The sequence below is a fragment of the Hypomesus nipponensis genome, chromosome 12 (genome assembly GCF_054491055.1).
Source record: "Hypomesus nipponensis isolate SF chromosome 12, ASM5449105v1, whole genome shotgun sequence".
NCBI lineage: Eukaryota > Metazoa > Chordata > Actinopteri > Osmeriformes > Osmeridae > Hypomesus > Hypomesus nipponensis.
Genome location: NC_140372.1, coordinates 13,299,117 through 13,314,696, shown reverse-complemented (window position 1 = coordinate 13,314,696; position 15,580 = coordinate 13,299,117). Strand labels below are relative to the sequence as shown.

The 15,580-nt window shown below is 49.2% G+C and overlaps 2 protein-coding genes across 2 annotated transcripts; one reads left to right on the top strand and one right to left on the bottom strand.

Annotated features, from left to right (window-relative positions):
* Nucleotides 1-29: 29 nt before the first annotated feature.
* On the bottom strand, nucleotides 30-8,130 carry tmem41ab (transmembrane protein 41ab). The gene is made up of 5 exons (XM_084667528.1): nucleotides 5,663-8,130; nucleotides 2,979-3,129; nucleotides 2,465-2,626; nucleotides 1,863-2,001; nucleotides 30-1,316 (listed from the first exon to the last, which is right to left on the bottom strand). Exons 1-5 carry the CDS (start codon nucleotides 5,833-5,835, stop codon nucleotides 1,090-1,092), a joined length of 852 nt encoding a protein of 283 aa, XP_084523654.1. The 5' UTR covers nucleotides 5,836-8,130; the 3' UTR covers nucleotides 30-1,089.
* Nucleotides 8,131-8,515: 385 nt separating this feature from the next.
* Nucleotides 8,516-15,395, top strand: c12h3orf70 (chromosome 12 C3orf70 homolog). Its single transcript, XM_084667530.1, has 3 exons — nucleotides 8,516-8,947; nucleotides 9,205-9,408; nucleotides 14,101-15,395. The coding sequence occupies exons 2-3, from the start codon at nucleotides 9,234-9,236 to the stop codon at nucleotides 14,703-14,705; spliced, it is 780 nt and encodes a 259-aa protein (XP_084523656.1). The 5' UTR covers nucleotides 8,516-8,947; nucleotides 9,205-9,233; the 3' UTR covers nucleotides 14,706-15,395.
* Nucleotides 15,396-15,580: the final 185 nt, after the last annotated feature.

The window sequence follows — 15,580 nt, the reverse complement described above, 5'->3', positions numbered from 1 at the left end:
TCAACCACAGAACAGAGCACAAAAACTGATAAGAAGCATCTAGAAGTTTATCAAAAGAATGTGCACAGTAGCTTCAGAAAACCAAGCAAACAGCATCTCAGACATTGTCCTCTTGTGGTGTAGTACAACTTCATGTCAGAGATAGGACATTTGGACTTCCTGCTCTGGGAATTTCCGTTCCCAACACATTGATTCATGATTTGGCACAACAAGAAGACCACAATGTAAATCAGGTTTTTGGAATACTCAGGATATTGAGAGTCCTATGATTCTTGAACTCTTAAATGAGCGGTTCCTAGAGCACTAGCCTTGAAAACACCACACTCCTGGCCTTCGGTTCCTTTACAAAGCTGGAGAACACAGGATTTCACATTCCACCATTCCTGTAACAGTACAATACATACTGTAGATAGAGCTGCTATTGATTCAGACTTTACTACTCACAGAGTCCAAAAATAAATAGTAAATGTTCAAACAATTATCTTCAATCAGCACACATATCCAGGCATGCAGAGGCATGTCAAAGTGCAAAACACAAGGTACAAACATACTCTTAGACAGTACGTAAAAGTGTTCAGTGTTTTTTGAGGGAACTGTTGTACTTATAAAGACAATTTAGGCCTAGGTTGAACTTATGAAATATATACACGTTGTATATGACATATCCTAGGTTTGGGCTCTACGCTATATTCCCACATTAAACACTGAAAACACAAGCAGCCCTTGAATAAATAGATTTTCCCTGACATTCCATTGAAATAAGGTTCAATAAATTAAAGCTGTAAAATGTCTGCACTGATTGCGCATCGGTATGCTTGTTTGGGTAAAAATAACAGGTGTCATTGTGACAGCATTTAAGACTTGGTGACTTTCAACAAAGCGTGTAACCTTCACTAATGAACTAGTTTAACTAGTAATTCTAAGCAGCTTAACAGTCTTGCTAACTGGCTAACTAGTCATGGTAACCACATAAACAGTCTTTCTAAACTGTTAACAAGTCCAGACCTTCAAAGTCAGACTTCTGCGTACTAGATCTGCTCTCAACCCGGGACCTCTGGTAGTCACCATCGAGGGGTCAAAGGTCAGTAGTCATCTGTTCTTGCGGTCACAGTCCTGGGCTTGTCCGTTGTGATCGAGGCCTTCCAGTTTCAGATGGCCGTGGCTGTAGCGCCGGATGAGCCAACCAGGGAGCAGCGCCATGCAGGCGATAGCCAATAGCTGCAGCAGGGTCGCCCAGGAGAAGATGTCATCCATGGAGGAGATTTCTGATAGGATGGAGCCCGTCCTTACACAGATGAAGTTGTAGGGGATCAGACCTGCAGGGCGTGGGAGGAAATAAAAGATTCCTACAGGCAGTCGCTCAAGCCTTGTAATGAACCATGACATCATTCATTGAACATGGAATCCATCTACTATATCAGTGATTGATTCCATATTCCTGTTTTGCTTCACACTGATTGTGGAAGGTGAGTATGGATGTAACCGTATACCCAGTGTGCCCACTGGTTTCTTTTGCAGCTGCAGAGGCCATTTATGGCCAGGCTGGAGAGGGGGATGCCTAGGTCAAAGGGTTATTTAGGGCCTATGGCCAGAGAGCAAGCGCCTGGGTCTAGACATATTTAGGACCCTAAATATCTGGTCCCTTGGCCAGGAAAGAGAGTTGATTGGCTTAGCCAATAAGACGATACATGATACAAGGATTGGCTCGTTTGGGACTGAAAGTCTGCGTTGTTTGAGATGCCACGCCGTCGGTGGAGTCTTTTCTGCCACAGGGGCCAAGGGCTTACAGTCAGAGGGTGCCCTCGAGCAGTTTATAGTGTGGAGGAAGTGCGTGTGTGTGTGTGTGTGTGTGTGTGTCTCACCGATGAGGACAGAGAAGAAGAAGATGGGGAGGGGGATGTTGAGGATGGGGGAGGTGATGTTCAGGAACCAGTTAGGAGTCATGGGGAAGAACCGGAGGAAGAGGAGGAAGAAGAACATACTGCTTCTGTTCTCCTCCACCTGGGGGGGGGGGGAGAGAGAGAGAGAGAGAGAGAGAGAGAGAGAGAGAGAGAGAGAGAGAGAGAGAGAGAGAGAGAGAGAGAGAGAGACCGTTCAAGCAAAATACAACCAGTTCACCACCAGAATCACCGCACCGTCTTAGTTGGACTACTGCTATGTTCTGGTGTGTCTTTGAACTCCAAAGAGATCCTCCAACTCTGTCAATCTGTTCCAGCCTTGGTATAAGCTGTGAATCCTTGTCCATCTCAAAATGTTCAATCTGATTTGAAATGCCACACAGAAGGAGGGATAATCCAGAACACAGCCAGGGGACATTACAAGGTACGTCTGTGTGTATGTATGTGCGTGTGTGTGTGCGTGTGTGTGCGTGCGACCCCCCTTTCCGTAAAAGTGCTTGGTGAAAACTCAAGTGTAGTCGCAAACATTCCTAGTTTCGATGAAAACACACACAGACACCACGTACCTTGCTCTGCAACATGGCCACCTTATCGGGGAACAGCCTCATGACGTACTGCTTGCCGAAGGTCCGGGACAGCAGGTAGCAGAAGGTGGAACCTGTGGTGGTGAGCAGACAGGCCAGCAGGAGACCATGCCAGGGACCAAACAGCGCCCCCGCCAGCATGTTCTGGGAACCACAACACACGGGACTGACATGAGAGAGAGCGGGAGAGCGGGGTCCCCACTGTCCGGCATGTTCCTCTGCTCCAGCACACCTGATTCTAATGCATGTTCGTTATCAGGCTTCTGCTGGGCACAACGACCCATTCATTAGGAATCAGGTGTGTCGGAGCAGGGAAACATCTGGAACATGCAGGACAGGGGGTCCCGAGGACCGGGTTGAGGAACACTGAGCTGGAGGGCCTGTCGGGGGACACAGGAAAGTTCCGGAGATTCAAACTAGTAATAACAAGAATGTATTAGCCCTAGATGTGTCTGTGTGTGCACAGGTCAATCTGTGCGCGTGCGCGCGTGTTCACCAGGAAGGAGGACCCGGGGATGGCGAAGGACTGCTTGTAGAGGTAGGCGGAGCAGAAGAGAAGCAGGATGTAGCTGGAGTGCTCCTCCTTGTACAGATGCAACATGTCCGCCAAGTCACGCAGCTCGTCCAGGTCGGAGGGAAACTTCAACCTGGGGGGAGGAGAGAGGGGGTCAGCATGCACGGTGGACAGAGAGTGGAAGAGAGGAGAGAGAGAGAGAGAGAGAGAGAGAGAGAGAGAGAGAGAGAGAGAGAGAGAGAGAGAGAGAGAGAGAGAGAGAGAGAGAGAGAGAGAGAGAGAGAGAGAGAGAGAGAGAGAGAGAAAGAGAAAGAGAGCTCAGAAAGTGGGAGCGCGTGAGGCCGCATGGAAACGCAGCCCTCTGCGCGTTCTCTGTGGCGCTGTGCAGAAGCGAGATACTGCAGGGAGACAGAGAGCACGTTTGCGTCACAGAGCAAGGGTCTGTGGATGAGCAGAGTCTGACAGGGGCAGATCCACATGCCATAGAGCAGGCACAGTCTGGGTCCGGTCTAGTCTGCTGTATTCTAGGTCAGTGGTCCTCAATCCTGGTCCTCGGGACCCCCTGCCCTGCATGTTTTAGATATTTCCCTGTTCTAACACACCTGATTCAAATAAACGGGCCTGATAACGACCCATTCATTTGAATCAGGTGTGTTGGAGCAGGGAAACGTCTCAAACATGCAGGGCGGGGGGTCCCGAGGACCAGGATTGAGAAGCACTGTTCTAGGTCATGCTCTGGGTCTGGATAGTGTCGGGACAACACCCTGCCCTGACCTCACAGCAGCAGACTGGAAGAGACGGAGAGGGAGACAGAGAGAGGAAGAGAGGGCTGTAACATGATCTAGTACAGAAATAGCTTTGGTTGTGGCTTGTTAGCACACACACACGGTAACACACAACCATCCTCAAACACACACCACACACACACACTTACCGGCGTGCACATTCACACCTATCCAAAGCCACACAAACTATACAGCCGCAAACGCACACACACACACGCAAATTGAAACTCAAGATGGCTGTTTCAGCCAGGAAGGCAGGCCTGTTTACTGTGTAGCTCACAGCGAAGCACTCCTATTGGTTAATAGAGACACATACTGCTCCCCCATTGGTCAATGAGGTGCTGTCGTCTGCACATACTGTACTGATGATTCTGCCAGAGGGAGGGTTTGATTTCGCTTACACATAACCTCTGGGATCACACAACCACACACACCAAGAGGACCATGTGTGTGGGTCGCCTGCTTAAGACACTTGGTCCAAATGTGTCCAACAGCCTCAGGTAGACTGTGGTTTTAGAACAACAGAGAGACAGACGCTGTAAATAGATACAGGCATGCCCCTTCCACTGGATCTGACAGACAAGTTGAGAGTTCCACATCTGTCTCAGAGTGTGACCACTGATCTTGAGGCATGTGGTCAGGTGAGGGTACTGCAGCTGGAGGAGGCCAGGGAACGGGTTGTCCAGGACGTGACACCATTGTTTGATAAACAGCCCGACGGAGAAGGCTGTGCAAAAACCGCTTTCACAACAACAACAAAAAAGGGCCTCTCCTCTCTTGCCGGCTCGCTGCACACACCTGTCCTCCTGTCTTCCAGCCCCTCACCCCCCCCCCCCCCAGCCCCTCCAGGTCAGTGCCCCCCCCTCCTTCCCCCCTCTGTGTGGAGTGAGGCCAGGTTGGTGAACTGTGAAGCTCTGCAGCCTCGACCCCTCAAACCCCCCCCCCCCGCCCCTTTCTCAGAACCGCGAACCTCAGTGCGCCCACGCTCACTCCCCGCTCCGTCCCCAAACCTACCTTGTGACACCTCCAGCTGCCTCCTGTGCCCTCTGCCCCCACTCTCGCCCCCTACCCCCCCCCCCCCACACACACACACACACCCCAACCCTTTTGCCCCCGTCCACCTTTCCACCCCCACCCACCTTACACTTCTCTGATCACGCCATCCTTCTAGCATTTCCCTCAGATATCAGAAATAGGATCAGTCTTGAGGAGGGGCACATTTAGTCCAGGTCACATTACTCTTGATTCACCAGGGGAACATGTCCTGGACGTTCCCCTAAAGTTCCCCGACACTCAGCCCCTTGGCCGGACCCCTGGGGGGAACCCAGGACGCTGGGCGACGATAAAATAACGCCAGCAAAGACCACCACCTCCTCTCTGTGTGTGTGTGTGTGCGCGTGCGTGCGTGTGTGTGTGTGTGTGTGAGACAGTTAAAGAGCATCCTCTGGACTTGACCTATGACATTAGTGTCCACTCCTGTCAGCCAAAACAGGGCCCATGCTGCTGGATGTATCCTAATCACAGGACGGAGTCATAAACTCGACGAGATAAGAGATTATTTAGACATAGGCTGGTGGTCTGACGACTGGGCAGTCAGGTTATTAGTCTGACGGGGAGAGGCCACACGTTGCAGCATCACTGTGAACTCTGCACTGTCTACACACACACGCTTCCACTTAACAACTCAATGTAATACAGCCTGGAGCTAGCTGCGTTGACTAACAGTCTTTATTTTAAATATCTCAATCTTAACAAAGAGCCGATAAATAACTATATTCTCTGGATTTCTCTGCCGGGTAGTATTATAATGTATTGCTAAAGTTTCAGTACACATGCCCAGAACAAGCTGGGTGAGCAAAATCGCTCGTTTGAATTACATACCTATACTGCTCAACCACAACCTCACTTTCAGCCGCTGCGGTGTCTTTGGACTCCACGGTATCATCTCGCCGGTGGTGAACTAACTGTGGACAGGGCGGTAGGAAGGCAGAAAGCAGATAAAGGTAAAAGGTTGCTGCTGCAACTACTGCTAAAAGTCCCGTTAGGGAGCGCATTTCCCCGCGCTAAACTCCTCGATAAAACGGTTTGTTTTCAGTTTTAACCACCGGTGTCTCCCTCTCAGCGTGTTGAGTAAACTTCAGCTGCACTTCCGCTGTGTCGACCCGCTGTGTCGTCCTCTGATACTGGAACGCCAGCTTGACTAAGCTTCTGACGGTGAAATTCTGTAGCCTATCATTAATGGGTTGGGCCAAGACCGATCACATGGACACATAAAACATGACCGACTCCGTTATCATTTCCTTTCCCTCAAATTAGATTTTAACTTTTGAACTTTGACACCTTTAGATCATACTGTAGACTATACGTGTATAGTTATTACACCGTTATCACAACAAGTAGAATTGTTTTTTTTTGAACGGCAAAGTTCACAAACTTCTATCGCCTGTTTGAAATGTTTTTGAAAGCGTGTCACCTGTCGCATGGATCACGGTATTTGGGGTCTCTCGCTGTACTTTGAAGAAGTGTCCACTAGAGGGACTCCTCCTATCAGTTCACAAAGAATTAACACAGACGTTGGACCTGTGGTGTGCGTGTGTGTAAGTATGTAGGTTCACATGCTTGTGTGTGTCTGTAGACAGAGAGCGAGTGAGAGCGAGAGAAAGCGAGAGACAGAGAGCACCCATGTGCATCTGTAGCTGCGTAACAGGGGAAGATCAGACACCAGAGAGATACTGTTCCTTGCCTCTCTGTTTGTGTTCTCCTCACTGTTTAATGTATTATTCAGCAGAATGTAAGAAGAGCATCACTAGAATATTAATCACCAAACCTTCTGCCTCTCCATCTGCTTGTCTACCATGTCTGTATACAATCTCTGACTGTTTATTGCAGTACAGCCTCACAACAATCCAATCAGGTCAAGGTTTTCCATGAAGAGAAGAGGAGGTGAGAGTGCAGAGCAGAGAGCAGAGGGAAGAGGGATTTAACTGGCTGATAGTGTGCTGTGATCTACAGCCTTACACAGCTGAGCTCTGGCATGCATCAACTCAAGGTTAGAGAGAGAGAGAGACAGAGAGAGAGACTGAGAGAGAGGACAGGACAGGCGTCTCATTGGAGAGGTATAGATTGACCGGCCCCAGTCTTCCCTCGTGGTCTAATCAATAGCTGGAGATGGATCTGGGATGAGCTGCTCTGGTCATGAGTCCTGTGAAAAGGGGAACCGGACCCTACTTCCTGCTGGTTGTCTGACTTTTATTAGCCTGCGCGTGTGTGTGTGTGTGTGTGTGTGTGTGTGTGTGTGTGGGACAGGTGGGGCTGCTGTGAAGTGTCAGATTCCACACCTCTAGCACATTGATGGAAGATATGTCATAAACAGACGTGTGTGTGCCAGTGTGTGTGCGATGGTGTGTTGGAGAGTGTATGTTCCAACGGTACTTAGGAATGGTTTGCTGGACCCTATGTTGGTTTCCTCAAGGATCACAATGACTCTTGCTTAGAGACTTGTTGTTCTTGTTGGTTAGTGGTAACTGATTTAAATTGTTGTACTCGCTGTGAAATATGTTTCACTGTTGCTGGCTTTTCTACAGGGACACTTGCACTTATAGCTATTCATGTTGTTTAATTGTAACTTGTTTAACTACATGCTCTTATGGTTCTTCCCTTTGGCACTTATTTTGGTTGTTCACAATATGTGCTTTATGTTTTGGCTACCCGCAATGTTTTTGGGGCTATCTTGTTGTTATTATCAGTGACTTGTGCACTTTGTAAAGCTCTCTTGGAAGTCGCTTTGGGATAAAAGCGTCTGCTAAATGAATAAATGTAAATGTGAATGTATGTTTGTGTGTGAATATGTGTAAGTGTGTGTATATTTCCAAAGTTGAACTAGTGGACTAAGATGAGAGAGAACGAGTGTCATTGACCTGAGTTGAGCTGGATAACTCCATGTCGGCCATCTTTGTCCTCTGAATTAGTCACCTCTGTCGTTTCTATGGTTACTGCCTCGCTAGACTACCGACAGCAACTAATGACCGATGACAGGTACTCATTATCGGTCACACCGGAAAGTGTGCGTGTGTACGTGTGGAAGGATGTGTTTGTTCTTCTATATGTGTGCTCTTCACCATCGCACCCTAGCCCTCTTACCATCTCCCCACCCCCTCCCCCCGTTCAGTATAAACTGAACTAAAACATATGACTGTGTGTCATGACGTTACCAGTACCATGTCCAGTGTGTCTAGCAGATTGAAGCTGAAGTGGACTTGATACGACACATCCGCCCCAGTGACAGTCCTAGCTCCGGGGAAGGAGGCGGGGAAACATCAGCTGGATATGATTGATGGACAGGTGATGAGTAGGGTGGGAGAGGAAGAGGGGCCGAGAAGAGGGGGACGAGAGAGGAGGAGGAGGAGAAAGAGAGAGGAGACGATAAACCAGATTCGTGTCACGAGGCCACAGCTGTGTGGACGCTGCAGGGTTACTGGCATGTTTATACACCCCCTGGAGTGTGTGTGTGTGTGTGCACGTGTGTGTGCATGTGTGTGTCGCCCTGGAGAGGGCGGTGGTTGAATACATCCAAAAAGATGTATTATTCTCTATCACACTTCATTCACGCGCGCACGCGCGCACGCACGCACAGATGACAAATTGTGGATGTACCAGGGAATCTGTATCCCTTTGAAGTGAGAGGAACACTAGCCACTATTCCTTTGATGATGTTGACCTCTATCACACACGTTACGTGCTAGCGCTTGTTCTCGCGTGTGCGTCTGTGGGCGCACAGCTAGAAATATTTCTCGCGGGCATCAGTAATGTAGTGTGGTGCTTTGACTTGCAATCTCGAGTTCAAATGCAATTTCAGAGCCGACCAGAAGATAATTATATGCGAGACCCAAAGTCGAGGAGAAATAAGACTTTCCGAGAGTGAGTGAGAGGGAGAGCAAGGGGAGGGGGTAGAGAATGGAAGAGAGAGAGAGAGATAGAGAGAGAGAGAGAGAGAGAGAGAGAGAGAGAGAGAGAGTGTGTGTGGGTGTGCGTCTCTGAGGGAGAAGAGGAGGAGGAACGTGGAGATGTGGAGAGGTCCACGGAGAGAGGAACCTCCTTCTCGTTCAGTCCACCGAGAGCCTGGAAAGGAGAGTTCGGGCTTGGAACGCTGCTCATTGTTTACCAGAGGTAACTGAAGATTGATCTACCAATACGAAGGGGTAGAGCCTTGTCTGGGATCTGTTTTGATACGAACTTTTGAACAGAATTTCCTTTTGCGTTTTGGACATTGTACAAAAGTGCCAAAAACCAACGACCACCGGAAATATTTGTTTTCTTTGTCTTCTTTGAGAGGATATTTACCTTATTTGCTGGATTTGGTAACGCACTTCTTTGGTCATCTTTTGGCGGTGAACAGTCTTGCGATTGTTAAATGCGGTTCACAGCGTTGGTTTGATCCTGGGGCGTACGCGCAATGGCCGCGTCGGCCGGACAGAGGAACGAGAAGTTGGACGAGGCGCAGGCATCGGCGCGAAGCTGTGCGGGGCGACCGGACTTCCTCCCGTGCGACGGACTGTCCATGTGCGCAACGCACAGCCACGGGAAGTGCTTCAAGCTCCACTGGTGCTGTCATCTCGGCTGGTGCCACTGTAAGTTTCGCCCTATCATCCTCCCAGCCCCCGCCTTTAGCCTTACGAACTCGCATGTCGTTCAATGAGACCTCGATGTTAGAGTATGTACAGTGGATGCTCCCAAACCGTATTTGCAAAGTATGATTACAGTGGCAAAACGTCAAGGAACATATCCGATAAAATTGTAACGAAGGCTACTGACGTAGTTGTTGACAGCCGCACAGACTTGTGAGTCAGTGTCTCTAGGGTTGTTCCGCGGTAAAGAGAAACAACCGTCACCGAACCACCAATTAATAACTCGCACAACCAAAACAGATGTTGACGACATCAACGGATTAGAACAGGGATATTGTTCATATTACTTTTTATCAGACTATATCCAGGCCTATATCTATCATCGTGTTTAGCAGAATTCTTCTCAAATATTCTATCTAAAGACTTCCGCTTGACAAATCCGGCAGGATTAAATCACGGGCCCATTTTGATGACTTTTTTGACTGAAAACCCGTTCCGAGTCTCAATACGTTTTACAGTGAAGAACACACAAGGAACTAGGACAATATTGTTTGTTGTCTACAGAGCGTTGAAACGTAGTAAGATCATTTATCATTAATCATTTAAAACAACACCATCAGCACTATCAGACTGCAGGATTCTGAGAAAGCCTTTAAGAAAAAAACTAAAGCCAACTGTGTGCCTCTCCAGTGAACTGACTGATTATGGCCGAGTTTCCCAGATTCGTTAAGAAACTCTTAACGCTAAGAGCTTCTTAGGAGCGTTCTAGAGCGTTCTTAGAACGCTCCTAAGAAGCTCTGAGCGTTAAGAGCTTCTTAACAAATCTGGGAAACCTGGCCATTGTTGACATGCAGGAGACCTATAGGTTTGAAGTGGCAAGACGTGACACGGAGAAAGAGACAGACAGGCAGGCTGGCAGCCAGCCAGAAAACGAATGGTTCTTCCAAGTCTGGGTAGCATGGCCAGGTCGGTGTCATATAACTCTCAGAGCAAACCCTCTAAAAGGACTAATGCTTTTCGAAGAGGGAGAGTGGGAAACGCATTGTCCTCCGTCGACGGATGCACCCACACAAACACACACACGCACACACACACACACACGCACACTCACACGCACACACACACACACACACCAAAGAGTAGCAGCACCAGGGAGCAGGCAGTGTATTGTCCGTCTACGCGGAACTAAACCAGAGGCCTGCCACCAGGTCTGAGAGAAAAAGGAAAGAAGGAAGGAAGGGAGGAAGGAAGGAGAGGGAAACGAAGTAGGAAGGGAAGAAAGAGAGAGAGATCGAGAAAGGAACGACGGGGGGTGTGAACGAGAGAAAGAGAAGGAGAGCGTGAGTGAGTGACAACGAAAGATCTGACCACAACGGAGAACAGGATGGAGGTGGGGTGGGATCGGGGGTGGAGCGGTGAGACGGAGGGTCTCTGCTGTCAACTAACAGCCTGCTAACGCGGAAGGCAGCCTGGTCATGTGACTTCATTCCTCAGATTCCATAGCCCCCGAGGAAAAGCATAATGACCTCTGCATGTTCAGAGAGGCAGGGGGAGGATGAGAGGACCCAGGGAGGTCGTGATGAAATGCTCTCACGCAGACGAACGGAGAGAGAGTGGGATGTTGACAGAAGAGGAGGAGGGGAGAGAGAGGAATACCAAAGGGACAGAGAAAGAGTGGCCAACCAGATGAATGCACGTACCTGCAGGCTAAGGTCTTTCACCAGTGGCCCCGGGGTTCGAGGCAGGCCATTTCCTGTATGTCCTCTCTCTCTCGCGCTCGCTCTCTCTCTTACTCACTCTCTCTTTCTCTCTACTTCTCTCCCCTTGCATTTCCTGTCGCTCCTCATTTCCCCTGTCCTAAAGCAGAAGTGCCCTAAAATAGATATATATCCAAAACGTTGACAAAGAAATAACAAACAAAAAAAGATAGACTGGGAATAGAGTGAAGAGAATAATAAAAGACGGATAGATATTAGATACTACCAGGGCAAGAAAACAAAGGGAGGAGTGGAGGAATGGAGAGGAAAAGCCTTTAAATCCAGTCAGATGTTATCTGTGAAGCCTGTTTTCATGTTTTAACAAGCGCTTTCACAAAGAACCTAACAAATATCTGAGACCACACCTAAACCCTCTGAGAAAACTTGTGTTGAAAATGAAAAATAAATACGAGAAAAAACGGTGTTTCATGGCCATTTATATCTGTGTATTGGTGTGTCTGTGTGTATTCTCATTTTTATACTGTGTCATCATTAAGAGGAAACTGGCAAGTCCTCTGGGAGGAAGTGCTATGTGTCCTATTTCCTGTTTGAGTTTACCATCTTGTCACTGCCAAATCCCAGGGGAACATTTCTTTTGCATCCTGGTAAAATAAATGTTTGTGTGTGAGAGTGAGTTTGTGTATATACCGCATAAACTGTCTATGTGTGCATGAATGTGTGCCAGTGTGAGAGAATATCCCGGCAGCAGATAGGAGTATTAGCATTCCGAATGTTCCGCCTCACATGGGGTTAGTATTTGTGTGTGTGTGTGTGTGTGTGTGTGCGTACACGTCCGTGCACACATAGAGGATGAATTATTGAACATTTTGCACACCCTGACCCAAAACTGCAAGGAATAGTTGAAGTCAAATCCAGACCGTCATTCTTCAGTGGAACCCAGGCTGTAGAACCAGTAGGGGGAACCCAGGCTGCAGAACCTCAGCCATGGTAGGATTCGAGGTGGAAATGGTGGGCTTGGTCAGCTCCTGCTTCCAGCTCTCAGCCATGCTCAAGGAACATGCACAATTGCACACTGATAAGTCCATGAAGGGCTGAGTGGGATTTTCCTCCGGGGCTTGGGTGAATGTGTGTGTGTCCCAGGGGAATTAGCTTCTTGTCTCTCTCTGGGTGTGTGGATCCCTATTAGCTCCTGGTGGCTTATCTAAAGGGTTCAGAACTCCCTCTCTAATGCTCTCTCCCTCTATCGCTCCCTCGCTCTATTTTTTCCCTCCCTCTCTCTATTCCTCTCTTTGTTTTCCTTCCGCCTCTCTCCTCTGCGTTGTCGTAGTTATTCAAAGTTGAGCAAGGATGAGGATAGAGGAGGTAAACAGTGCGAGTGAGTGTGTGACTAAGTGTGTGAGTGAGTTTGGGAGTCAGGTAGTGAGTGAGTGAGGATGTATATATTATAACTTCACCTACATTCTCCTGCCACCTTAGATCACGGTCATTGACCTTAGAATAGTTGAGTTGTACTGTTGTAAAGAAACAGAGTGTGTGTGTGTGTGTGTGTGTCTGTGTACTCCGGGGCTGTCAGAGTGAGGTGAGGTGTTAGCAAGTGAAGCGAAAAGGCAGAGTCTTCAACCTCTTCCTCTATCTCTGCTCTGACATTTCCGATTAACGTTCACACTCGCGCACACACACGCACACACATCATAGATGGACTCAGAATTGCTCAAACTAGTTTGTATTGTGTGGGGTGTGTGTATGGTGTGTGTTCCATTTACCAGTTCTCATTGTGTCCTGATGAGAGCGAAGCTGAGGATTGCTGGAAGAATGACTCCATCTCCTGTCTCTCATTTCCTCCCGCTCTCTCCGTCACAACATTCTCCTCTATCTTCCACGTTCCACCTATCCCCCTCTCTTACGGCTCTCTCTTTTTCATCCCTCCCTTCTACTCATCAACTCATACATATACCTTAAAGTCGCTCTGGATGAGAGCGTCTGCTTAATGTAATGTCAACTCGTCTTGGATTCTCACCATCTCTGGAGCAGGTCAGACCAAACAGGAGTGTGTGGAGGCTTGTCGGAATTGTTTTCCTGAGCAAAAGCCTCTATAGGAACGCCGTGGCCTTCAGCTCAGCTTTCATTCCCAGAGACCGCATCCATCCATTTATCTCTTTAACTGTGTTATGGTCCATCTATATTTCTCTTTCATGTTTTTTTCCTTCCTTCCTTCCTTCCTTCCTTCCTTCCTTCCTTCCTTCCTTCCTTCCTTCCTTCCTTCCTTCTTTCCTTCCTTCCTTCCTTCCTTCCTTCCTCCCTCCCTCCCTCCCTCCCTCCCTCCCTCCCTCCCTCCCTTGTCTCGCTGCTTTCACCTTCATCATCATCTTTGACCAGCCTTCCCCCCCCCCTCTCTCTCTCATCCCCAGCGCACCCAATTATGTTAAACCTCTCTCTTTTCATCTGCCTCTCAATCGCTTTTCCCAACAACTTACTCTTCATTTGTCACCATCTTTCTAACGAAGATATAAAGCTTTAAACACACTGTCTGGTTCTTGCTATCCACGAACAATAACATCTCTACCGTTAAACACACACTTACACACACACACCTCCCTTCTCTCCTCCCAGATAAAACTCTGAGCTACATTACAGCCTGGAGCCAGACTTACTTTGATCTCTGCTGTGGTTTTCTCTTGTCATGTTCTATTGTCCCTCCCTCCCTCCCTCCCTCCCTCCCTCCCTCCCTCCCTCCCTCCCTCCCTCCCTCCCTCCCTCCCTCCCTCCCTCCCTCCCTCCCTCCCTCCCTCCCTCCCTCTCTCCCTCCCTCCCTCCCTCCCTCCCTCCCTCCCTCCCTCCCTCCCTCCTTCCTTCCTTCCTTCCTTCCTTCCTTCCTTCCCTCCCTCCCTCCCTCCCTCCCTCCCTCCCTCTAATTTGCTCCCCTGTCTGATTGGCAGTTCACACACACTCCCAGGTCTAACCCTCTCCTCTCCTCCAGGTAAGTACGTGTACCAGCCCATGACGTCCGTGTGCCAGCTCCCCACCACCCCCGTGCCTGCCTCGCCCTCAAGCCACACCCACACCACGGACCTCTCCGTCTCATTGGCTGACCGCTACCTCAGCACCGCCTCCGCCTTCCAGGCCCCGCCCTGCCCGCCCTCGCCAAAGTTCTGCCTCATCTCGGACCTCTTCCACGACGACTATCTGGTCAAACGCATCAACGGCAAAATGTGCTACGTGCAGAGGATCCTACCGCCACCGCACGTGCCCAGTCGCTCCCCCCAGCCCCCGCCCCGCCCCCCTCAGGCCAGGCCCCGTGTCTCGGCCGACGCGGCCAACGCGGCGCCCAAAATGGACCACTGCTCCTCCCCCTCCAGCTCCGAGGATTCGGGGATCAACGCGCTGGGTGGGGCCTATGCGGGGTCATGTGACGAGGGCTCGTCGGAGGAGTCGGAGGAAGAGGAGTCGGAGGAAGAGGAGGAGCTGAGCAGCGATGGGGAGTCCAGTCTGGGCAGTGTGTGGGGTGTGCAGGGGGCACGGGCCGTGGTGGCCCCCTCCCTGTCTGTCCTGGAGGTCCTGGAGAAGATAGAGACCACTGTCTGACCACGCTGAACACACACACACACTCACTCACACAGCCCGGACCACAACAGACAAGACTACAGGACCAATGAGATGCAGGATGGGCCATACCGACCAATAGGACTGCCAGCCACAGCATGTGATCACACCCATAGAGACGACCCTTCTAGAAATATTCCATGTTCATTGTAGCAATATATATGCAAAATATATGTACACTTATTTTCAACACACACACACACTATCCTGAGTATGTGGCGATGGATCTATTAGATAGCCATCTGCCATCGACAGCTCAACCTGTTTACAGACCAAAGCCAACAAACCCAGAAAGCATGGATTAGCACTGTTTAAACAACAAACATGCACAGAATCCTCAATACTCTCTGACAATCATCCAGACTAGTATGACCAAACACAAATACACACACACACACATATATATATACACACACTCACACAGAAACAAGCTCATGCGAAACCTTCACACACACTTGGTCATAAAATGCTTGGTGAGTCAATCTCTGTTCCTCCTAGACATGTGATTGGGTGCGTCAAGGAACGACCAACACACATTTCGATGACGTCATCCTGTAGATACTCCTATGAACTAAGATAACCCTAGGCTTAACTGACTTCTGCTGTTTGTATTAAAATAGATAGTATTGTTATTATCTCCTATTTTTCACTATAAATGATTTTGAAACTGAACGCGACTCCTGTGTGTTTGTGAAAAAGTGAGGGGGAGGACCGTATTTAAAGGTTGCGCCGAGCGAAAACGGCAGGAAGGGAATTAACGACCCACAGGGGGCCTTGGTGAAATGAACTCAGGTAGACCCCCCCCCCCTCTCTCTCTCTCTCTATCTCCTCAGGCGAGGAGCCCCTCCCTCCTTCTC

Excerpts from the sequence above, each read along its gene's own strand:
- tmem41ab (XM_084667528.1), bottom strand. The coding sequence starts at position 5,835 with ATGCGCTCCCTAACGGGACTTTTAGCAGTAGTTGCAGCAGCAACCTTT. Across the intron at positions 2,627-2,978 it reads TCCCCGGGTCCTCCTTCCTG|AACATGCTGGCGGGGGCGCT; the intron begins GTGAACACGCGC and ends TGTGGTTCCCAG. Across the intron at positions 1,317-1,862 it reads CTTCTTCTCTGTCCTCATCG|GTCTGATCCCCTACAACTTC; the intron begins GTGAGACACACA and ends CACGCCCTGCAG.
- c12h3orf70 (XM_084667530.1), top strand. The coding sequence starts at position 9,234 with ATGGCCGCGTCGGCCGGACAGAGGAACGAGAAGTTGGACGAGGCGCAG. Across the intron at positions 9,409-14,100 it reads TCATCTCGGCTGGTGCCACT|GTAAGTACGTGTACCAGCCC; the intron begins GTAAGTTTCGCC and ends CCTCTCCTCCAG.